Below are 23,591 nucleotides of genomic sequence, written 5' to 3'. Positions count from 1 at the left end.
AAATTTTTTCTTGTGCATAGCTCCTTGAATTGTAAAAAGATCTATCCACAGAACATGCAAATTTTCAATACACAAGTCAGACAACACAAAATTTGAATAACAGAGTATTGCCAACTAGTATCTTCTATGGATTGTTAAAAGCATTTAATTGTAGAGTTCATAGCATCTTCATAGAGAAGATAAAATATTATGGTATCAGAGATCTTGTTAGTTACTGGTTTTCATCCTAACTTAGTAAAAGGATGCGGAGTGTTGAATTAAGAAACTCTGGGAATGTACATAACAAAACAGCATTTTCAAAAAGGCAATAATTGCTACAGGTGTACGAAAGGGAACACTATGTCTGCTCTTGCTCTTATTATATATAAATGGTCTTCCATTATATATCCAAGAAGCAGAAATATTTCTTTTTCTGACAGTGCAGGTATCAGCACAAAGCCTAATAGACTAATTTCAACACTTGAATATGCCAATAATATTTTCTTGAAATTAATAACTACACTCTGAAGGCCTGACCACATCATTAAAAATAATGCATGAGGGTAAATCAATAAATAAAACAGAATATTCAAAATTCTTATATGTCTATAATGATAAAAAACCTGAACCGAAAGTTGCCTGTTACAGTTGTTCTTAAATGTTTAGGTTGTGCGGATTTTACATTATGGAGAATATCAGGTTTTGGAAACAAAAAGGTAAAAAAACCTGACTTACTTTTTCTGTTTTCATTCCATTATGTCTTGTGGCATCATATTCTGGGGTAGCTTTTCATTCAGGGGACAAGGGTTTGTTACACAGAACATGTAATAAAGACAATGTGTGGTGTTGACTCCAGAATTTCTTGTAGCCAGCTTTTTAGACAGTTGGACATACTGCCAACATTTCCTCCCTACAGGTTTGTTGTCAACAGTCAGTCATAGTGTGAAAAGAACTGTAACATTCATAAATATAATACAGTACTTGAAGGAGAAATGATGTACACTATCCATCACTCAGCCTCAGTGTGCCACAGAAAGGAGTGAGGGTATTCAGCAACAAAAATCTTTGGCCATCTACACAGTGATATAAAGATTTTAATGGATTGTAAAATTAACTTCAACACAAACTAGAATCATATCTGCTTGACAGCTCCTTGTAATCCATATAAGAATTTCCCTCTCTCTCTCTCTCTCTCTCTCTCTCTCTCTCTCTCTCTGTGTGTGTGTGTGTGTGTGTGTGTGTGTGTGTGTGTGTGTGTGTGTGTGTGTCAGAAAAAGAGAGAGAGAGAGAGAGAGAGAGAGAGAGAGAGAATGAACATAGTTGAGTATAAATCACTGTATTCACGAAAGAAAGAAAGGAAAACTGCCTAAGAAATTATGTAAATGGTCAGTATGTGCTATGTTTTCTGCTGGGACAATGTAAAACTTGACATATTCCATAATATAGTGAGAGGTCACTGTTAGGATCCACGGAACATTCAAATAACGAAAGTATCTTATTTAGAGCTAGTGTAGGAAAAATTGTCATGTAGGTGCATGCAGGGAGGGAGAGGAAAAGAGAAGAGGGTACTTGCTTCTTGGAATCTGAGGCTGTAGACTTTATACCTCTTACACAGTGTTTGCCCTTTTGTAACAATGATTGTTTGCAATTCTACTTAATTGCAGATGTAGCATTTTGGAGCGTGATGGGAAATAATGTTATATTTAACATTTATTGTCATTTCTCCATTTAGAGGAGTCAAAATTTGGCTCCTTTTTTCCAATAGGCTTTTATCAATTGTTTTGATTCCTTTTCTGTTTCACATTTTTAATTTTCAGTGAAAATCTAACATTACTGGTTTATGAATAAAATTTTTTCTTGTGCATAGCTCCTTGAATTATAAGAATGATGTAATTTCAGGTTTTTTAATCAGAATTATAGCTTTCATATTCACATGAATACTGTAGTAACATGTCGTAGCATATACTAATTAAACATGCTTACCATTTTGATATCAGAGTAATATACCTAAAAACATTGGATGGATACGTGTTAACATTTTGTGTAATTCTCTTAAAATTTAGCTTTTGCACCATTACAGTTTCTTAAACTCGTTGAATCAGATAAATCAAATTGGCAAATTTTAGAATATGTCCCTTCTTGGATAAATTTTTGCGAATGCACAGAGTCATGACGCTGATGTTTCTTTGATATGGCAATAAAATCTCTGTGATAGAATACAGACTTATATATGACATAGAGACTGATATTTCTGTGAGTCATTTAATGTTTAATTGGTAGAGAATTAAAAGATTCATATAAGAACAGTATCAACAGGTGATGTAATATTCGTGATCAGCAGATAGTGCCAGTTACCTGAAATGAACCCCAAATGTCTCCATAGTGATTGATGGTGTGCTTCCTGGAGTTCAGCCGAAGTGTCAGATGCCTTGAGATGCGTTGTTGTCAACTGAAGAAGACATGTATTTTTGGTCGTTGAAATAGTGCCTAGAAAATCTGAGAGACCGTGTCTATGTAATGTCTCAACAAGTGAGAACATGTGATACTATTGACAGTAAAATCAAACACTGGAAAATCCAGGATTAAATGTAACAATATTATGAAAAGGATAGTTGCTATTCAGCATATAGCAGAGATGCTGAGTCGCAGACAGGCACAACAAAAAGACTGTCTAAAAATGTGCTTTCAGCCAACAAGGCCTATTGACAGTAATCTACTTATCAGATTGAGTCAATATGCTATGTGACCCTCCTGGTGCTACTTGAGAGAAGACAATGTGCATGCACTAGGTTTGATCTCTGATGTGTGCTCTTAGGCTTTTCCAGCGAATCAACTGTCTGTACTGTTGTCAGGTGTCCATCTGGTTGGCAGTCGTTTTCATAACATAGTATTTCGACAGCATACCTTGTCGTCATCTGCAGGTGATACCTACAGAACGAGTGTCTGTGCTACATCCCACCTCCTTTGTACTCTGTCTATATCCAGTCCTTCATTGCCAGTTGCATGCTGCGACAGATGGAGAAGGGGTGGGACAAGGGGGGGGGGTGATGCTAATGGATGCTGGGCACAGACTCTGGTTCTTCAGTACTTCTGTGGCCTGCATTGGATAAGGAAGCTACTTTCAGCCAACACCATGATTTTAGTGCCAGACTAATCTCTTGTAAAGGAAAGGTTGTGGTACAGAAATCGGTGACTGGATACAACATCTAAAGAAGTGCTTGCACTTAACTTGGAGATGGCCTGTTTACTCTCTTCTGATTCTTGGGAGTGGCTTGACACCATTTCTCTACACAGTGCTACTACTAGACAAGCCTCCAAGTTTAAACATCTAGCATCAAGAAAACAATAGTCACAAGAAGAGCAATGATGAACCATGATCAACCTCATGGAGAAAGAGATTGATGGCAGGGCGAAATCAGTTCTGGGAAAGGGGCTCACCTTTGAACCATCACCGACTGCAATACCTGTTGCAGATGTCATAAGTGGTATAGAACAAGTAATTTCTACCCTCCCTAGTGACAATGTGCAAGAGGTACGTTGGGAAATAAGCCACGTGCTCACTAGGGACATCTCACTGAGGACGAACATCATGAAAGTGGAAAGAGCTGCCATTCAGGAACTATGGAATGATCCTGAAATAGTCATTCTACCTGTGGACAAGGAAATACCACTGTACTAACTACTGCTGTCGGAGTGCAATCACAAAATGTATGACCTACTAAAGGGTCCAGCATACAGAAAAGTGAAGGGAGACCTGACCAACAGAGTGAAGAAGAAAAGTATTGAGTTTCTTCTCCAGTCACTGCTGAAGAAAATCATCACGAAGCTTCGACCACGAGCTGCTGCACCACCAAGGCTCTATGGGTTACCGAAGGTTCACAAATTGGAAGTCCCTCTATGTCCTGTTGTATGCAACATAGGCAAACCAAGGTACCAGCTGGCCAAACATCTCACAGCAGTATTAGGGCCGTATGTTGGTAAATGTCGGCACCATGTCTTATCATGAGATTTGATATGGTATCCCTCTTGAGCAGAGTGCTGCCCGCTGATTCTCTCAAGTCGATGAGAGAGAAATTCATCCCAACAATGGTGTATCTCTTTGAATTTGTCCTCACATCAAGATGCCTTCTCTGCAGTGGCAACTATTATGAACAAATAAATGGTGTCACGATGGGATGCCATCTGTCACCAGTTGTGGCAAACTTGGTTATGGAGGACTTCAAAGAGATAGCACTGGAAATAGCTGCACTGAAGCCCACATGCTTTGTCAGATATGTTGATTACACATTTGTGGTGTGGCCACATGGGAGTGAAAGACTTCAGGAGTTCCTTTGACATCTGAACTCTCTGCACCTTAGTATCAAATTCACCATAGAGGTGGAAGAGAATGGCAAGCTCCCCTTTTTGTACATCTTAGTCAAGTGCAGAATGTATGGCACTATAGGACACAGTGTATGCAGGAAAGCCACCAGCTGTCAGCTGCCATCATCCTCCAAAGCATGGGGGACACTGGTATACAGGATGCACACAATATCAGATGAAGAGTGCCTATGAAGGGAGTTTAACCATCTTAAGCACATATTCAAGCATAGCAGCTATGATGAGAGATAAAGGCAATGTGCTTTCAGGCAGAATGTACAAGCCCAGCAGATATAAAATGATGATGAGGAGAAGAAAATGGCATATCTGCCATACGCCGGCAAAGTATCGAACAAAATCTGCAGAATCCTGGCATGATGTAACATTAAATGCATTTTCCGTTTACCTCTGAAAAAAATACCCTATTTGGTATGGTAAAAGAAGACTTGGGGCTCTGTAAACCAAGTTTATGCGGTAAGGTGTATATCGGGGAGACTGTATGGAAAAAAGGTGCAAGGAACACAGAAGACACATTGAACTTAAACAAGCAACAAAATTTGTGGTTATAGAACACTGAATAGCTACAAGAGACTCCATGAAGTATGAAGAAACGGAATTGCTAAGAAAGACCTCATCTTTTTGGGACTCTGAAGGAGGCTATCAAAATATGGGTGTCCGATGAGCTGATCAATACACACACTGGGTTCACTCCCAGCAATGCTTGGGACCCAGCACTTAGTGAACTAAAATCACAGTGTTGGCTTAGAGTGACTTCCGCACCCCACGCAGGCCACAGGAGTACTGAGGGAACAGAGTTTGCACCCAGCATCTGGTGGCACTGTGTCATTGTCCACTCCCCCCTTCCCCCTCCTGCAACTCTGCTTGTCACAGCATGAGACTGGCAGTGGAGGAAGGGGTGTGTGGCTGTCAGAGTATAAAGGAGGCTAGATGTAGCAAAGCCGCTAATTCTGCAGACATCAGCTGAAGATGATGGCAAGGTATGCTGTCGAAATATTGTGTTATGAAAATGACTGCACCCGGCTGCACACAGCAGTACAAACACTTCATTATATTTCATCATCCTCAATACCATGAACATATTACCCATCACTCTCACTTATACATTGACCAAAACATCTGTTTTATCCAGTGACAGTTATTGTACTATATGATGTGGCACCATACTCAGAAATCCTTTATGTTAACTGAGTACGAAAGTCTGTGCAATTGTAACAATGTTCACACTTTGCAAAGAGAAGCTGCCCTATTGATGTCTATAAACAAATACTTTCTGAGTTAGGCAGCTGAATGCTGGGGATATCCCAGCCAATAATTCCACACATTCCATGTGCCATGTCAACTAGCACATCTTTGCATTGTGAGACTTCAGACACACATCCTTCATGTCAGTACATGCAAAGAAGCACAGAAATTGAGCTCCTCCAACCACTCCTGCCTTAGTCTGCCTTTCACCAAGAGATCCAACAGTGGAAGAGTAGTGTGTAATATTGTGATATTTTTTTCTGAGGATTGACAGTGAATGGGAACTTTGAGTAAATGTCTCCAGTGTTTTGTTGAAAGATACTACACGGGCTTACACTACCAGTAGGCACAAACTGTAAAATCATTCTGCTTTTAAGCTGGAGACCCATGGCTTTCAATTCACAATGAGAATATAGATTCTGATTTGCTGAACAGTCATGTGCTACTGTCACTTTTTGCGTGCAATACTTGGACAAAAGCTGGATTCAGCAAAGAAAACTAAGTGAAATAGATATGTTGCAGCTTAGCATAGTCACACAGGGATTAAGACACCTGCAAGTAAAATAACTTGTGTTATCCACCTAGACTTTTCAAAGATTTTTTAACACTGTTGTAGATCAATACTATAAGTGCATTTTTATCTTTATGGGTGGATGTAAAAGGGCATGCTGAAAAGTAATGTCTCCAAATCTTTTATTCTGTTCTCAGTTTCAGTTGAGCTATTACATGTCATGCAATACTGGGCTGACTTTCCTGCTTCGCAGACACAAGTTGTAACCCTCTGCTAGAGGGGTCTGAATTTTAGTATGTAACATGGCAGTGTTTAACTTGTGTCAGTGTGTGAGAAACAGTGATAGTGATGAAGTGGTGCAAGCAAATGAGACTATGTCAACAAAGTCAAACATTCTACAGTGATGATATCAATAAATTAATCTCTCATTGGGAGAAATGTGTTTGTCACCAGCGTGACTATGTTGAAGAATGAATACACAGTCCACTCACATTAATGTGACCACTGCTTATGTTCAACATCAACATGTAATAACTACTCAGATGGCTGGGGCAGCTTTAGCAGTGGAGGGTATATGAAGTGCATCGGGTTGATGCAGGAAACAGTGCAGTCGTTACCATAATTAGGAAACAGAGTGATTTTTCTGTCATCCAAAAGGGCATGATCATTTACTGTGGGGCCAAGGCTGAACACATTTCTAAAATGGCTAAGTCTGTAAACTGTTCACATGCTGCTGTGGTTAAAGTGTACTTGCATGGCAAAATGGTGCTATCCAAAACTGACTCCAAGGCAACTGTGGTGCACCACTAGACGTAGATGACAGGAGACAGGAAAATGTGTACTGGCGAATAGACATACAACTGTTGAGCAGCTGATGGCACACATGAACCAAGGGGCTACCAGCAGAGTCTCTGCATGTAGGCCTAAGCAGCAGGCACCTGGTTCATGCATTCACGCTGATTACTGTTTGTCAGTGATAAAGGCTTAAATTTGCACACTAGTACCGCAACTGTATGTCCACTGAGTGGCAACAAGGGGCCTTTTCAGATGAATCATGTTTTATACTCAATTGGACAGATGACCATTGTATATGGTGTCATAAGGGTCCAGGCCGGAGGAGGAAGCATTATGGTCTGGTGAATGTTTTTGTGGCATACCCTGGGTGATCTCATCGTTATTAAAGACACACTGGATCAACCCAAGTATGCATCTATCCCGAAGGATCGTGTTCACCCCTACGTGCTTTTCGTTTTTTCTCGGCTTGATGCAACAATGAAAAAGGCACTGCAACATGTCACACAGCTCACAGTGTACGTGCATGGCTCAGAGAGCACCAGGACAAATTTGCCATACTCTCCTGGCCGTCAGATTCCCCAGATTTAAACTGGAAATCTGTAGGACCACTTTGATTGGGCTGTTAGTGACACGGATCTTCAATCGAGAAACGTAGCACAGCAGTCCATGATACTGGAGTCGACATAGCTCCACATCTCTGTTGGTACCTTCTAGAACCTCACTCACCCTCTTTCCTGAATGTCCATGCTGCAGGAGATGGTTATTCAGACTTTTGACAGGTGTCACATTAATGCGACTGAACTGTGTATATGGACATGAAGACTAAAGATGTAGAATGTTAATAAAATTTGTTTTATTTTAAAAGCTATAAGTTTTTTAGCAAAACAAATCAGAAGTATTACATTTCAACATACCCTCATAGGATTGGGAATGCTGTAGGTTGTGCCTTTCTTTCCTTCCATCAAACCTTTGGGTTTTAATGAATAAATGACCTTGTATTTAATCATGCAGGTCTTCAAACTCTCTTGAAGCCAATAAGGCAGACAAGGTAGCACTCTTACACCTATCTCATTTGCTCAGGTTCACAATATACCATGCATGTATCCAGCAGATTAAACAATCCAAGCCATTCAGGACAGAGCTAGCTGGAAAGGTTTTTGTGTTGTATACTGAGCCCCCATAGGCACTGAGGGGAATGAGCTGGTTGATAATACAGCCATAGCAGTTGTCAGCAATGCATTATACAGAACTATCCCTGTACCAGATGTCTGTCACTCAAGTACTGAAGCAAAGAGTCAAAAGCTGATGGCACAGCAACGAAAGAAAGTGACAAACATATAATTATTTGTTCTGTGAACCGCGTGTTAGTGGCATACCTCCTTCCTGCCCCATAGTTAAGAGGACAGGATTCTCACTTGTGTGACTGTTGGAAGTGGCATTTAAATGTATGACTGTCTCCTGTTACATGACAGACAAGCAAAATGCAGCACTTCTGTAGAGCAACTTACAATAGAGCACATTGTAACATCCTGTGCTGCATGTATTCGAACGTAGGAAACACAAGGATTGACTGAAAGTCGGCTTTTAATGTTAGTGATAAATGGAGGGGTGTACTGCACATATTACAATTCTTATTGAGGACATAACTTATGCTATGACTAGTGGAGAGGAACCGTTAATATTTGGTAGAACAGCTATTAGACAACCTGTAAATAAGGTGAACCAGTAATAATTAGTGATTTTCTTAACTTAATCCCAACATTGCATATAACCCACTTGCTTAATAAAAACTTTGTACATATGCAAGTACCATCAAATTGGGTGAAGTTGACCAAAAAGATCAAAAAACATTTAATGTTAAATAATTACACATTGGTGATGAAAATTCCTTTATTTTAGTTATTATATTTGCTATTCAAAAGTTCTTTGCATGTGGTAATGGCTAAATGTACAGTATTCCAAACCATATGGTCAGCCAGTTTTTAGTGCCAAGGAAATGAGCGTGTGTGTCTTCAGAATTTCATAAAGCAAATTGTCATGAAACTTTCTTTGTAAGGTACTCTGAAATTATTATTAAAATTTAATTATAATATCAGATTTATTTTTCAATCATTGATAACATTCCAGAAGAACTGACCACTTTTCTCTCTCTCTCTCTCTCTCTCTCTTTTATTTATTTCCTAAACTTTTATTTCTGAGACTGGCATAAAGCAACTCATATGTCTAGATCTTATGTATATCATGCATTGACTCTTAGACGACAACAACTAGAGCAATAACAAAGGTTAATCTATTATACTTACCTGTTTATAGAGACACAAATAAAACTTTTCAAATTCTTGGTGAAACTGGCATCTCGTTAATTGTCTTTTCTCATGCTGGTCTTTTCTGAACATACATTTGTGAATGCGGCAAGAATGTGACTTAATGGAGGCACCAACAGTGTGACATAGTGGATGCAGCAGCAACTGTTCATAGCAGTCTAGTGATGAAGTTAGGAAACCATTGTTGCAAGTATCTGTATGGTAACTTATGACGTAGGCCACAGTTCTGTTTGTTGTATCATGAAGTGGAGATTGTTAGAGTTGCCAGTGTAAAAATGCTGCCTGTGTAAAAGTGTAAATTGGGTGAATTGAAGAAATATAGCCATGATGTGTTGTAACTGAGTTTCTCAGAAATTTCAGATTGCAAAACAATAATTAATGAGGCTAGAGAAGTGCTTCAAATTCCCGAAGGAACCCTAATAAACAGGATTCATGGTCGTCATGGTAAAACACCATATGGTCAGCCAGTTTCTAGCGCCAAAGAAATGAGCACGTGTGTCTTCAGAATTTCATAAAGCAAATTGTCATGAAACTTTCTTTGTATGGTACTCTGAAATTATTATTAAAATTTAATTATAAATTCAGATTTATTTTGCAATCATTGATAACATTCCAGAACAATTTTTTATCTGTTAGATCAAAAGTTGAAGAAGACCAAAAATTTTATTACTACAGCTCTGAAACAAAAATCTATATATTAATGTCATTGGTTTCAGAAATATTTAACATTAAAAGTCCACAGTTCGTCAACTTCATCCCATTTGAAGGTAAATTACTTGTTATAAGAGTTATGTAGTTTTATAATCTCACTTGAACATCTCCTCAAATCCAACTATAATTATCTCATTGTCAGCTGGGTGTTAAATCCCAATCTTCTTTCCTTCTTCCTCCCCAAATTAGTGGAGCATCATAATGTTTTATACAGTGGTAGTTTGTTCAATTATTTTCTTGTTCTTTAAAATCTGCATACAGCCATTCTGATTTGAGTTTTCCGCCATTTCCCTAAATCGCTCCAGGCAAATGTTGGGGTGTTTCCTTTGAAAGGGCAAAGCTGATTTCCTTCCTCATCCTTCAAGCATCTGATCTGAGGTTGTGCTGCATCTCTGTATGATCTGTGTCGGGTCTTGCTCACTCATCTCGTATACGGTGCCTATTGGATGGTGCGTTCTCGGAATGCTGTACAACAATTCAAGTAAATAACATTAGTAGTTTTATTTCAATAAAGCAGATCAACAATGCTTAACTTGTATTTACAAAGGTGTCACAAACGATGGGTGACATGCAGCCAAGTCAGAGTTCATGCAAGTTTGTCACACGTCACTGATACTGCTCTGCGAATCCTGTCCACTAATGTCCACTACCGAGTACTAATGCCTGCCCGAGGCTGGCAGGAGCGGCGCTTATATTCACTTTTTGCAGGGGGCACTCGTGTTGTGCTGTGGTCCTAATCAGCGCACCTTTGGCCGGCAACGTTTCACCGCCTTCTCAGGTCTTCCATTCTTCATCTTCATTCCGGTGCTTGTGGTTACGCCAGAACAATCTCGATGTTGATGGGATGTCAAACCCTAATCTTCCTTCCTTCATCCAATTTTTCATAGTGATCAACCAGGCATACAGGTATATGCCTATGGAGTAATTTTAGGCTGTTGTTGGTAGTTTTCTTTTAGAAGGATATAGTTGTTTTTTTGACAGCATGCTTCATTACACACTATTTGTAATACTGTGTGTGTGTGTGTGTGTGTGTGTGTGTGTGTGTGTGTGTGTGTGTGTGAGAGAGAGAGAGAGAGAGAGAGAGAGAGAGAGAGAGAGAGAGCACATGCGCATGCACATAGTATAATGTTTGTGTTATATGGTGGTGGTGGTGGTTGTTGTTATGGTCATAAGAGAAGGGAGAGGATGAAACCAGTGCTGGCACATTGCCCACTCCTTGCAATTAGCACCAAGGGTTCTGCCAAGCTTAACGTCCCCATCCGACAGGCAGATGGCCATCAACAGTGCCACATGCCCTCACTTCATGAAACACTGTGGATAGGTTTGGTATTTAAATCAGAACGTTGACACAAAGTCTGGTGATCAGAAACCTTACACAACCACCTCTCCTCCTCCCCCCCCCCCTGCCCCCCTTGCCAACCAAATATTGGCAGCAAAAATTTTTTCCACCACCAGGATTTGAACCGGCTTACCCCCAGGTCGAGCACCACAGCAAGTGTGCGTTAGTGAGCTTAGCCATGGATGTGGATCTAGTACGATATAGTGAGAGGATATAATTTTTATTGAATGCACATATATTTTCCTTTAATGCACAATTTTTATTGTAATTTTATTATGTTTTTGGGCCTACTGTTTATTCAGTGGCCAATTCCCTGAACTTGTCAATTATGAAGTCCCAATGCAGCGAAGTGTCTCCAGTGACAGCTGCATGTGAGGGTTGCCATTTGCCAGGGATTGGGATGAATACCTTAACTGCCTCTGTAAGGGTGGCCTTCCTCGTGCTTCTAAATATTGACATAGCCATACATCCTAAAATCTGATAATGTATGGAAACATCATGCATCAATTGGAAGGCATCATTAGAGTTGTCAACGTGTTCCAGTACAAACTCTAAAGCTGGTCAGATATATTTATTATAAACTGTTACTAAGTCACTTAATTATGAATATTAGCTGTTTATCATGATTTTGTACATTACCCATTAGCACTAATGCTTTTTTTATATCTAATGCTATGTATTCCAACTGTCTCCTCCCATTGATATTCATATTTTACATTAATTCTAGGCGAGAATGTGTAATTGTTGCAAATGATGCAACAGTGAAAGGAGGCACATATTACCCTGTTACAGTAAAGAAACATTTACGAGCACAACAAATAGCCTGGGAAAATAGACTTCCTTGTATATACTTAGTGGATTCTGGAGGTGCAAATCTTCCTCATCAGGCAGAGGTTTTTCCAGACAGAGACCATTTTGGTCGAATTTTCTACAACCAGGCCAACATGTCGTCTGCTGGAATAGCTCAGGTAAACATATACGTGATCAATTTTTTTTAACAAAAATGTACATTTCTGCAGTGTGTGTCCTCATATATATTCTATTTTTACATGCTGATTTAAGAATTATCTTTTTCTTCTTCTAATGCTGTTACAGAATACGGTTATTTTTTAACACAAAGTTAACTCAGTGGATATCCATAGCTAAAATACTTCATGTTGAGTAAAAACAGTAGTATAGAAAAAAGCAAGTTTAATCTCAAAATTCTAAATACCTCATTCATGCTAAGTATATGTTGAAATCTTTGTGAAATTGTTCCATAATCAGTATGTAAGAACCACTTTAGTTTCCAATGCTCAACCATGGTACCTAATTGGCAGAATATTTAAACAAACATTTTAAACATTGTTTTTCATTAGTATTTTTAGTGGAGAGGAACTGATTAGAATGCTGATGGGTTTGTCTTCCCCACCTGTTATGGTGATGGTCTCATTTCATGTTAAGAATATTACTTGAGCATACCCTGAGATCATGTCATTATTATTGTTAGGGACAACCTCAGACAGTACAGTGGGAGGGAGGTAGATGAAACTGACGATGTTTTATGGCTCTGTGAGTTAGTACGTGGTTTTAATTAATTTAAGTTTAGGGATGATTTCTGTGTTCAGGGACACAGTCTTGACATGGGCTTGCCCTTGTCATGCACATTGACCATTATATTTATTACTATTTCGGAATACTGTGTAGTTACTGAGTTGGCTAGTATTTCAGATAGAGTGGTGCTATTGTCATGGTAATTTTATGATATTTTCCTTTTGTATAACAGACCCATTTCTGAATGTAACTAACTGCACCACCTTAAACCTTGTAATATGGGGGGGGGGGGGGTTACTTTATGCCCAACTTAAGAAAATCCTGTAATCTATCATATTACTTTGTATTGTAAAATTTTGAAAAATATTTATTGTTTTTAATGACTTCTTCTAGCAGACGCCATTTATGTTTCAAAATTTTCAGTTAAACTTAACCAAAAAATTTAAGTCCCAATAGTGGATGACGGTTTCCCCAGTGAATGTCGTTTTCACTATTTACAGGTTCAGAGCCTTATTTACATATTAGTATGTCTTTAAAAAGTGTGTTGAGAGTTAAAGTCAACAACAATGAATGAAAGTTGCAGTTTTTATATTTTTTGTGGTAGTCATAAAGTTGGTTGTACATGTTACTGAAAGTGCATAGATTTTGCTAAGAGCCTGTTAAAAGGAGGTTTCAGGTTCTGGACCACACTTACACATCAGTACCTCTTTAAATAGTATGTTACTAATATAACTGAACAACAATTAATGATTTTTAAAAAAAATTTTTTTTTTTTGGATGGTCACAAAGTATCCCCTCCATCCACTTGGTAATGTGCATTATGGAAAATGCCTCGATACTGCTACAGTGATGGCTTCAGTAAATGTGCAGTTCAATAGTGAACATAGTACTAATAACATTTTACCATTTTTGGACCTTTCAGTGACATTGCAGGATGATTCTTTTATGTTTGATATTAATCGGAAGCCTGCCATGGTGGACTTAGTGTCTCATAGTTTGTCCAGTCATCCTCTCCATTACAGACTGGGTGCTTTTTGGTTGTGCTCTTGTGGTTGTGTAACACTGTTGGCGGAAGCATTCAACTGGGAATTACAGGGTGATCCAGTTTGTAGAATTTTCTAATGGATACCACTGTGAGTTTGTAGGGAATATTAATAGAAGCAGTCTTAAGAAACCTAAAGGTTCCTCATCTCTACCCTTAGACCGGCAAGAGGGTGTAATTTCATTAGTGCCATTAAATAAAAATGGTTTCATATCATAGAGATACAAACGATTTTTGTTTCACAAGATTGCTGTGGCATATTTCATTCCCAGGAATAATGGGCAGAGATTCAGACATAGTGAAAAAATGAAAGGTAATCCTTTTAAGTTTCCAGGGGTTTATAGAATTATGTGCAATGACTTCCAATACAAATATATTGGCCAGGCGGGTAGAACATTTGAGGTCTGGTTTAGGGAACATTCATCTGGCTAGAGCTGTAACTCTGCTTTGGGTACCCATATTTTTTGAGATCGGTCATTCAGTTACCAGTATTTCATCCAACCTTTCAGTGTTGCATACAGAATTTAAGGATAATGTTCTAGAAGAGCTAGAGATTTACCATGCCTTAAAGCAATCCCCAGTCGCACTATCAGCATCCAAGCAGAATTGAAACATTAATAGATGTTAGCTAATTTTGACTTTCTCAGTGGGTAACCTGTGCTGTTTACCTGTTTGTGCATTGCCTCCTCCTTTGTCTCCCTCCATCTTTGAGTCTTTTTACAGTTTGATACTTTAAGGGTACCTCTCTTTTTCATTTTTCAAAGAGTTTTAACATTTTTAATGGTTTCCTACATTACGCCATTTAAGAGTACCCAGGTTATATTTTTTATTGCAAATATTTGACTTTGTAATCTTGCATGAACCTGATTCCTAGTATTTTTTTTATTCAGAGTCCACTTTAACTCTTCTGCACATGCTCCATTTCTCTGGTGGCCAGTCATATGTTTCTACATTAGTCTGTGATCAACTGCAGCGCTATCCTGTACGTCTGGTCCAGTAGTATATGGCATGTTTTTTTTTTTTTTTTTTTCCACCACCCCGACCACACCATATTTTGCCCCCCCTCCTCCCCCCCTCTGCATCAGTCTAGTGTGTGGTCTGACATGATTTCTAGAATGGAGTGAAATTGTAGGAATTGGGGAGAAGTTTAGTATCAGCTGTACTCCAGTATCATGTTGTAACTGTAAGCATTGGTATTTGCCACATTTTGTAGTACATGCATTCAGGCACTTTTGGCAATGATCTGATGCTCTTTTTATATAAGTTTGTCACTTCCTGGTATTTTTTCATGGTTTCTTTCTACTCAGGACTCCATCTGGTAATGTAATTAATGTTACGAAACCAGTCATACTTTTTAAGTAGAATAACCATACAGCTGCAGTGGTGCTTTTTACTCAACATGGCGGTTATTTTTCTTAGACTTCAGCTTTAACTTGCATATTTTTCAAACATTTTTGATAGCTTGGGCTAATAGTACAGCATGAAAACATTACTTCAAATCTGAAAGTCTGAACTGAGGTTTGATTGCTTGGCTATATCTCGGATCCAAGTGTATGTTGGTAGACAAACACTGCTGTTGTACTTCACAAAAACTGCAATAGCTAGTATAGGACACACAGCAGTAAATTTATTCATAAATATTTAGTTAAATTGTATGTATCTGAATTAAAATTAGCTCCTCATAATACAGTCAAATGAAGAAGAGTCTTGGTTTGTTTATCTCAACCTATGGATTTTTTCAGAATTGTCAGATTTGAGCTGTTGAGTTAGTGCAGCACACTATGAACACAGCCCCTGCAACCCATGTAGCCACTACCTGTTTGCAGTGGAACCCTGACCTGTCAAGTGGGACCTGAAAAATCCATCACCCTATTGTGCAAGTCGAGAAATCTGCAGCCTATATAGTCGCAGAACTGATTGAGCCTTTGATTCATACCCTCCACTCATCTGTATACCAGAGGTCACTGCTTTCAAGGATGCTGCAGATGGTGATAATTGATTTCATCTCGCAAACAAGACCAGTAGTCTTTACCACTTTATCTAACCACCTGAAACCAGAGAGAATATCATCTAATCCAGAGCGACACATATTGTTAGAACTAACATGAGCCACCACCTGTAGTTGGCTGCACCCTGTGCTCTTCATGGAATCGTGAAGCACCTGTTCCACATTTGGAATGACTCCTCCCAGTATGCACATAAGGTGCACAATGGATTCCTTTCTCACCTTTGCAGCCATATCCGTAAGGGGCCCCCATTACGCGCCTAGTGTTTGAGCTCCTACTACCAGTAATTCCATCCTCTATGATTGCCCCGGTCTTGCAGGCTGAGAGGCTTCCCCTGAACTGGGGCAAGTGTCTGCATATGGGTCAGGATGTTTACCAGACACAGCCAGCGTCTGAAACCTGTTCATCAGATGATCCGAGGATGCCCTCTCATCAGCCTACTGGAAAGTTTTGCTGCCTGCCACACTTTGGAATGACCTCACTACCTGCCACACCTTGGAATGACCTCCCACTCGACCACAGGTGAAGGGTCAACCTCAGTGCTGTCAGTATACAGCAGTGGACTCATCAAGGGTCACGGAGTACATGTCTGTTGGATCCCCATGTCAGGTACCCCACAGTGATGCCTATTGGCAACAGCCTGAAGCTGTGTGACCAAAACTAGCTCTGCATGGAACTGTGAATGAAGGGTCACTAAATCAGCTCGCATCTGAACATAGCAACTATTGTTTCACAGTTCCTGTCCATGCTAAAGATGGTGGAAATATACTCAGGCAGTAATTAAAATTGAGTTTCTCCATTCCAGGATATTATTGGCTGTTTTTTTGTGTGTGTGTTTGTGTGTGGGAGGGGGGCTGCTCCTTGCAACTAATTCTTGGAGTTGTTGGGAGGATTGGGGGTGTGTGAGGATATGGTGTGGGAAATCTGTTTACTGACTATGTGTGGGGTTTAGTGCCTGTCTGTCTGTCTGTCTGTGAAGGCTTTAGTTAGACTTTAAGCATACTGGCCAAGGGAATTCTCCGTACTCTAGATACACCATGCACAGGTCTCCAGGCTATAAGAGAGCACCTTTTTGATGTTGAAGGGGTGACAGCTGTTAAAATGCAGGTTCTGTTGGTCGTTAGTTGACTTAATATGAACAGAGGTATGGATGAAGCCATCAGAGAGGTGGAGGTGAACATCCATGTATGTAGCACATGGTTGAGGAAGGCTAGGTGAACTGGATGGAAGGGAAGATGTTAAAGTTGTGGAAGAATGAGGATAGGGTGCCTTGACCTTGAGTCCAGATCAGGAAGATATCATCAGTGAATCAGACAAGTGATTTGGGGTTTCAGGAGGCTAAGGTTTTCTCTAGACGGACTATAAACAGGTTGGCATAAAAGGCTGCCATGTGGGCATTCATTTCTGTGCTGTGGATTTGTGTATATACACCTTTCCCTCAAAGGAGAAGTAATTGTGTGTGAGGATGTAATTGGTAAGATGTATAAAGAATGAGGTGGTGGTTTTGGAGTCAGAAGGATGTTCGAAGAGGTTGTGCTCTATAGCAGCAAGACAATGGGCATCAATTATGTTGGTGTACAGGGAAGTGGCATCAACAGTGATGGGCAGGGATCCATGTAGGGTTGGGATGGTCAAGAGTCTGTGTAGGTATTGGTTTCTGTATTTGGTATGGGAGGCTGGAATATGGGCAATTTTTTGTAACAGAAATTCTTTCAGTGGGAGCACAGTAACCAGATACAATGGGACAGCCAGGATTGTCGGGTTTGTAGATTTTGGGGAGCATGTAGGAGGTGGATGTACGGTGGGTTATTATAATGATGAGTGGGGGAGATTCTGGGATGCACCTAAGGGATTGGAGATTGTGTTGGATTTCTGGTATGTGGTCACTAAAGCAGAGCTTGTAGGTGGAGGAGTCAGACAGTTGGTAGAACCTTTCTTTCAGGTAGTCACTGTGATTCATCACAACAGCTAGCAAGTGTTTGTCTTTAGGGAGGAAGATTAAATCAGGGTCAATCTTGAAGTTGCAGATAGCTGTTCTTTCTCCTGTTGAGAGGTTTGTCTTCTTGGGAAGGTAGGTGAGGGATGATGGTGAGGCCAGGTTGGAGGTAAAGAATTCCTGGAAGGTGACCAGAATGTGGTTAGGTGGGAGGGGGCAGGGTCATGGTTGGATGTTGGGATTAGGTTGCTTTGGTTGGAAGAATTCATAGCAAAGAAATGTTTCCATTGTAGGGATCAGGAGAAAGAAGAGTAGGTCTTTGAGTGCAACATTGTTAAACTTGGATGTGGGGCTGAAGGTGAGGCCTTTGGATAAGACTCAAGTTTTGTAGGATTTAGGTTTGATAGAAAGGAAGAAGACAGTGTTTTTTGTTTGTTTGGGTTCTGCATTTCATGCAGTGTTGGGGAGAGTTTTGGCAGATGTGACAAATTGAGAAGCTGAGTGAGGCAGGGTTTGGGTGATATCAGTAGTTGACAGAGGGTTCACTGTGAGTAGTATAGGTGGTGATGGACAGTGATGCTCTAGGGTAGGAGTAGGATGTCGACAAATTCGATAAATTAATGGGGATGGTGTCTGCTCCTCCAGGTGTTGGAGAGCGAGAATTTAAATTTGGGGTATGTGGTGTAGGTAGTTGGGATTGCACAGTTACAACATCGTGGGGAGGAAGCAGAGGTACAAACCACTTCCTTCACTACTCTTGGCCATCCCCACCCCATTAACACCTGGATCCATACTCATCACAGTTGAAACCCACTCCCTCATGCCCACAGCAGTGCTGCTGTTTTACCTTATCACTCGCGACATCCTTCTGTCTCCAAATGCACCATCTCATTCCTTATAAACAATACCAATTATATCCTCACAGACTACTGCTTCTGCGGTGAGGGGAAGTATGTGTTATATATCAGAAATGAGCTCCATAAATTATCTTTAAAATGACCAGCTGGTCCTATGATATCATTTCCAAAGTCACCATCTCTGTATGCTGGGAGACTCGACTCATCAGTCCGCTGCTCCCTCTTAATTGACAACATGTCACTTGAATCTGTTGTCTGGTACACATATATTACATCCGTGTAGAGAGAGAGAGAGAGAGAGAGAGAGAGAGAGAGAGAGAGTGCACAAATGGGTGAATATAACTGAGGACACATGGTATTGCTGCTACACACACAACTGTTGGATATGACATCTACCTATACGTATTATAACTTAAAAGTCCTCTGCCACGATTTTCAGTCTTTATGTGGAGGCTAATCTCGGGAACTGTTGTGTGGATTTTGATATGGTTGTCACAAATATATAGACTGATTCACCAGGAAGATTTGAATATATAATTTATTACTGCTACACCAGACAAGTCATACAACTTTTTTGAAGACTACAGCAAATTTATTTTAATATATGCTATTTATTCAGGGAAATTCTAACAATTAAGTTGATGACACACACACACACACACACACACACACACACACACACACACACACAATTCTCTCTCTCTCTCTCTCTCTCTCTCTCTCGACAAGTTACCAAGCCTGAGACAACAGTACAAGAAAACAGGAAATGATGATAAGGGGAGGTTTCTCTGAATATTAAAACAAATTTACAGCAGTCTTTCAAAATTTAATGAAATGAATGGTACACTACACAACTCACTATTAGCACATAAATGCAAGTTACCATAGCAAAAAGAATACATAAACTGATGGACTTGACCTGTTAGTATGTATTAGTAGTCTCATTCCAATTAATGTTGTACATAGTATTTTACCTTGTGAAACCATAGAGATTGTTTTAAAATGCCTAGTCCTTGCTGTGTGGTTTAAAAACCAGCCTGGCTTCCTTTAACAATGCTTTTGAGTAATGCAGCACTGCTGTGTCTTTGATTATCATAACTCAAAGAATCTCCTGAGAGGTGGTGGTCTGGCAACTAGGTGTTTCTAGGAGACCATTGGAAAGGATCACGAAATTTGACTAACATGTCATGCTATTACTTTAATATCAGAATAGTATTGGCATCAGTTAATCTACTTCACAAGTATTTAACAAATCATTGTTACTAAGAACCAATAAAATGTCATCCACTACATTTGGGTTCAGACAGCTGTGAAACTCTGTAACAGCCTAACCTGTAGCACTGAAGTTCCACTCACTAAATCCACTTGTGGTTGGATTTCACGATATGCTGTTAGCTACACATGGCAGAGGAGGTAGTGCCTTTTCATGTTCTTTCCATCATCGAAGGATATCAGTTTCTGCCTCCGTATCTTTTTTGGTAATGGTGATTGAGAGGTACAACGATACTTCATGGTGTTTGTGTGTATCGTTCAGACCTCTCACATACCTCTAGATGTTCAACGGATAAGCCAGTTTCTTCAGGCCTGATATACTTTCGTATGAACTGCGAGTCACTAAAAAGAATGGAGGTCGCAGTTTATAGCAATGTCCACTTGTAATCATGTTACAAGATCATAGAATAATAGTCGTATATAGTTGTTCACTCATCTGAAATGTTTACACACAAAGCAGCAACCTATTTCAAAATATTCTCTTTGCCTTCAGTGTTCAGTATCAACAGGTCATGAAAATATTGCAGTCTTGTGGTACAAATATAGTTTAATCATATCACTCTTTCTGTCCATGTAATTGCTGCACCTTAACTCAAGTATTGCCGTGGTGTCACTATCCTATTCATTAGGGCTCAAGTGCTCATCCATAAGTTTACAATGCCAGAGAAGTTCCAAATGGAGAGTTCAATTGTTGTCATGTTCTGTATCATTACTACCTTCTTTAAATGGCTTGAATAACATGATGGACCCATTTAGGGTGTGCTCATCTATATTGTGAAGTCTACTCAGCTCTTCCTGTGGGAGCAACTCCCTAACCTCAGTCAGAGTATCAAGTACTGAAACCAGCACTTCTAACAAGTGTTCCATTGGGCTTTGACCTCTTGTTTGAGTGATTTTGGAGAGTCTCGTTGAAAGGCCAATACTCTTGCAATATGCCACTAGTACTTTACACAAGTTTATTGTCTCTCCTGCATGAGTTAGTTCTGGCTTCAATCCTAAAAACTGTGACTTGAAGGTATGTTTGAGCTAAACGCTAAGACAATGACAAGTGCAAGAAAGGCTAGTGAAGTCTTTCAGAGCTGCCAGTATGTTTGAACCTTGATCTGTTATGAAACGTGCTGACTTCATTAATTTCTCAGAAATTTGCAAGGACTCAAAATGGCAAACAATCACCTATAAAACATTAACTGCTGTTTTTTGCTCATTGCGAAACAGGCCATAGTAATGTAGGTTATTGTAAGTGTATCCTCCATCCACATGTCGGTTTGGAAAGAAGCTCTTTTATCAGTAATGGTAGCAGTAATTTGTGGAACCAGCACCATTTTAATAGTATCTGCAATGGAAATAACCCAATTCTTAACCATAGTGAGATGAGGTATAGGCTCCACATCAACTTCACAACCCACTTCACTTCCTACAAATATGAATGGGTGGGCTACCTTTTTGAAACTGGAGCTATGAACCATACTGAATGGTCTAAGATATCTGTAGCCCGAGTGTCACTGAATCACAAGTAGCTTGCTTTTTAGATGCAGTGATGTAACATGATGTGCATTATACAAATTTTGTCTGTTCTCCATTTGCAGTGTGGATTATAGTGTGTAACTTTTTGCAGATGTCACTTCACTTCTGGAGCTCATTTTTAGCTGTGTACACTCCATTATTTAATTTTTGTTTCACATTCTCTCAATCTCACAAAACAAAGATTCATTAGAGGCCATTTGATCCCAAGAGTCAGTTGTTTTCACCCTGTTAGTGCTACACAACACAGCAAGATCGTGCACTCAACTTCCACATTACATCACAGCTAGTATTACACTCCTACATGTTTCAGTAACAGGGTATGAGTCGATGAGTAGGAAGTAACCGCAGCACCATGATACTCAGATTCCTCATACTCATAGAATCTTAGCAAGAAAGAGAGAAGCCAGTCTGATCTCTAATATATAAAGATACCAATCCTACCCTCAAACACATCATATGCCTGGCCTTTCACAGGCCTATTTTATCCCATTAGGGACAGGGCTACCTCTGAAAGCAGCCATGTCATATATCAGCTCTTCTGCAATTTGTGCACGGCATTTTATTTGGGCATGGCCACCAACATACATTATAAGCCAAAATGAATGGTCACCATCAAACTTACCAAGAACAAAGTTGACCACCCAGTGGCACAGTACTCTACTGAGCACCACATGCTTGAGCTCAATGGTTGCTACACAACTCATGCCATCTAGAGGCTTCCCTCTAGCACCAGCTTTTCTGAACTACATAGATGAGAGTTAGCCTTGCCAGTCCTACCATTCTTCGCTCACATAATACTTGTGACCTTAATCTCCATTAACCCACTGTCCCTACGCTTTCTACCCACCAGTTCTCCCTTCCTTTGCCTGTTGCATCCTCCCAATCCACATCTCCATCATCATCATCATCATCATGCACTACACAAACTCAATGACTGGAATGCCTGTGTGTTGAATGCCTAGTCCATGCACTTGCTGGCCCTCCCTCCCACGTTCCTATTCTGCACACCCACTGTCTCTGTCTAAGCCACTAGCTACCTATCCCCAGCCCTTCCTCCTGCTTCTTACCTCTTCCTCCATCTACATATCGCACCCAACATGACACCTCACCCCTGTCCACCTGGCAGATAGTGAAGTGCCGTGTATCTTATATATGAGAACAGTAACTGTTGTTCTTATTTATAAGCTAAAGAACCTTTTAATTACACATTTGTCATATCATGTTTGAAAGTTATATTTATCAGCTTGTGAATGAATAATGGTGTATATACTGCCCAAAAACAAACCTTCAATAGATGATTACTTTTTTTAAAAAATAGCCATGCATCTGGTTATATCATTTATAAGAATGGACTGATACTTTTTTTCCAGATTGCAGTTGTTCTTGGTAGCTGTACAGCTGGTGGTGCTTATGTCCCAGCTATGGCTGATGAAAGCATAATCGTGCGACGACAAGGAACTGTGTTTCTTGCAGGACCACCTCTTGTCAAAGCAGCAACAGGTGAACAGGTGGATGCAGAGACTCTTGGAGGAGCTGACCTCCACTGCAGGTAATTTATAGTTTTGTTGATAGGAATATGTTGTAGTTGTAACAGGTTGTTGGATTGGGTAGGTGTGGGCGAGTGGTTCTCTTCTTGAGGTGGGGGACATACGTATGGTGTAGGCAGCGAATCTATTGCCAAAACTCTTCATTACCAATCATATGTTAATGTAGATCAGTGCATCTGCAACAGGCAGATGGTAGACAGTGGGTGGAAATGAGCCAGGTGGTAGCCTAGCTGTAGCTAGGTAGGGTGTGCCTAGCATGACTGCCCAGATGATGAACTCAGAACTGCATGCTGGAATGCAGCAACACCCGTTGCTGAGTTGTCCAGAACTCATGTTTCGACCTGGACCGTGGAGGCGGCTACTGGTTCTAACGTCCCAGGCTCAGGCAGTTAGATGGTGTTCGCTGCTTCACACACCAGAGATGGCAAATGTAGCTGTCTCAGAAGTATGGAAATGAGTGGCATGGGCTGTGCGTTGTTGTGAGGTCCAGCTGTCCTGATGACAACAGGCTGGACCTGGAGGTGTAAGTACTATAGCCCAGCACTGAGTTTGCTGAAGCGCCATATTTCTGTGTCATCAGGAAACATCTGGAA

At 40.1% G+C, this 23,591-nt stretch overlaps 1 protein-coding gene across 1 annotated transcript in view; it reads left to right on the top strand.

Annotated features, from left to right (window-relative positions):
- LOC126248837 (methylcrotonoyl-CoA carboxylase beta chain, mitochondrial) overlaps positions 1-23,591 on the top strand; it is a 108,081-nt gene that overhangs the window by 19,586 nt on the left and 64,904 nt on the right. The window contains exons 3-4 of the mRNA XM_049950253.1: positions 12,009-12,249; positions 22,822-23,000. Coding sequence (XP_049806210.1) covers positions 12,009-12,249; positions 22,822-23,000 — 420 coding nt within the window. The remainder of the gene's footprint in view (positions 1-12,008; positions 12,250-22,821; positions 23,001-23,591) is intronic.

The sequence above is a fragment of the Schistocerca nitens genome, chromosome 3 (assembly GCF_023898315.1).
Source record: "Schistocerca nitens isolate TAMUIC-IGC-003100 chromosome 3, iqSchNite1.1, whole genome shotgun sequence".
In the NCBI taxonomy this organism is placed as follows: Eukaryota; Metazoa; Arthropoda; class Insecta; order Orthoptera; family Acrididae; genus Schistocerca; species Schistocerca nitens.
The sequence above is the reverse complement of the archived record's forward strand: the minus strand, read 5'-3'. Positions and strand labels throughout refer to the sequence as shown.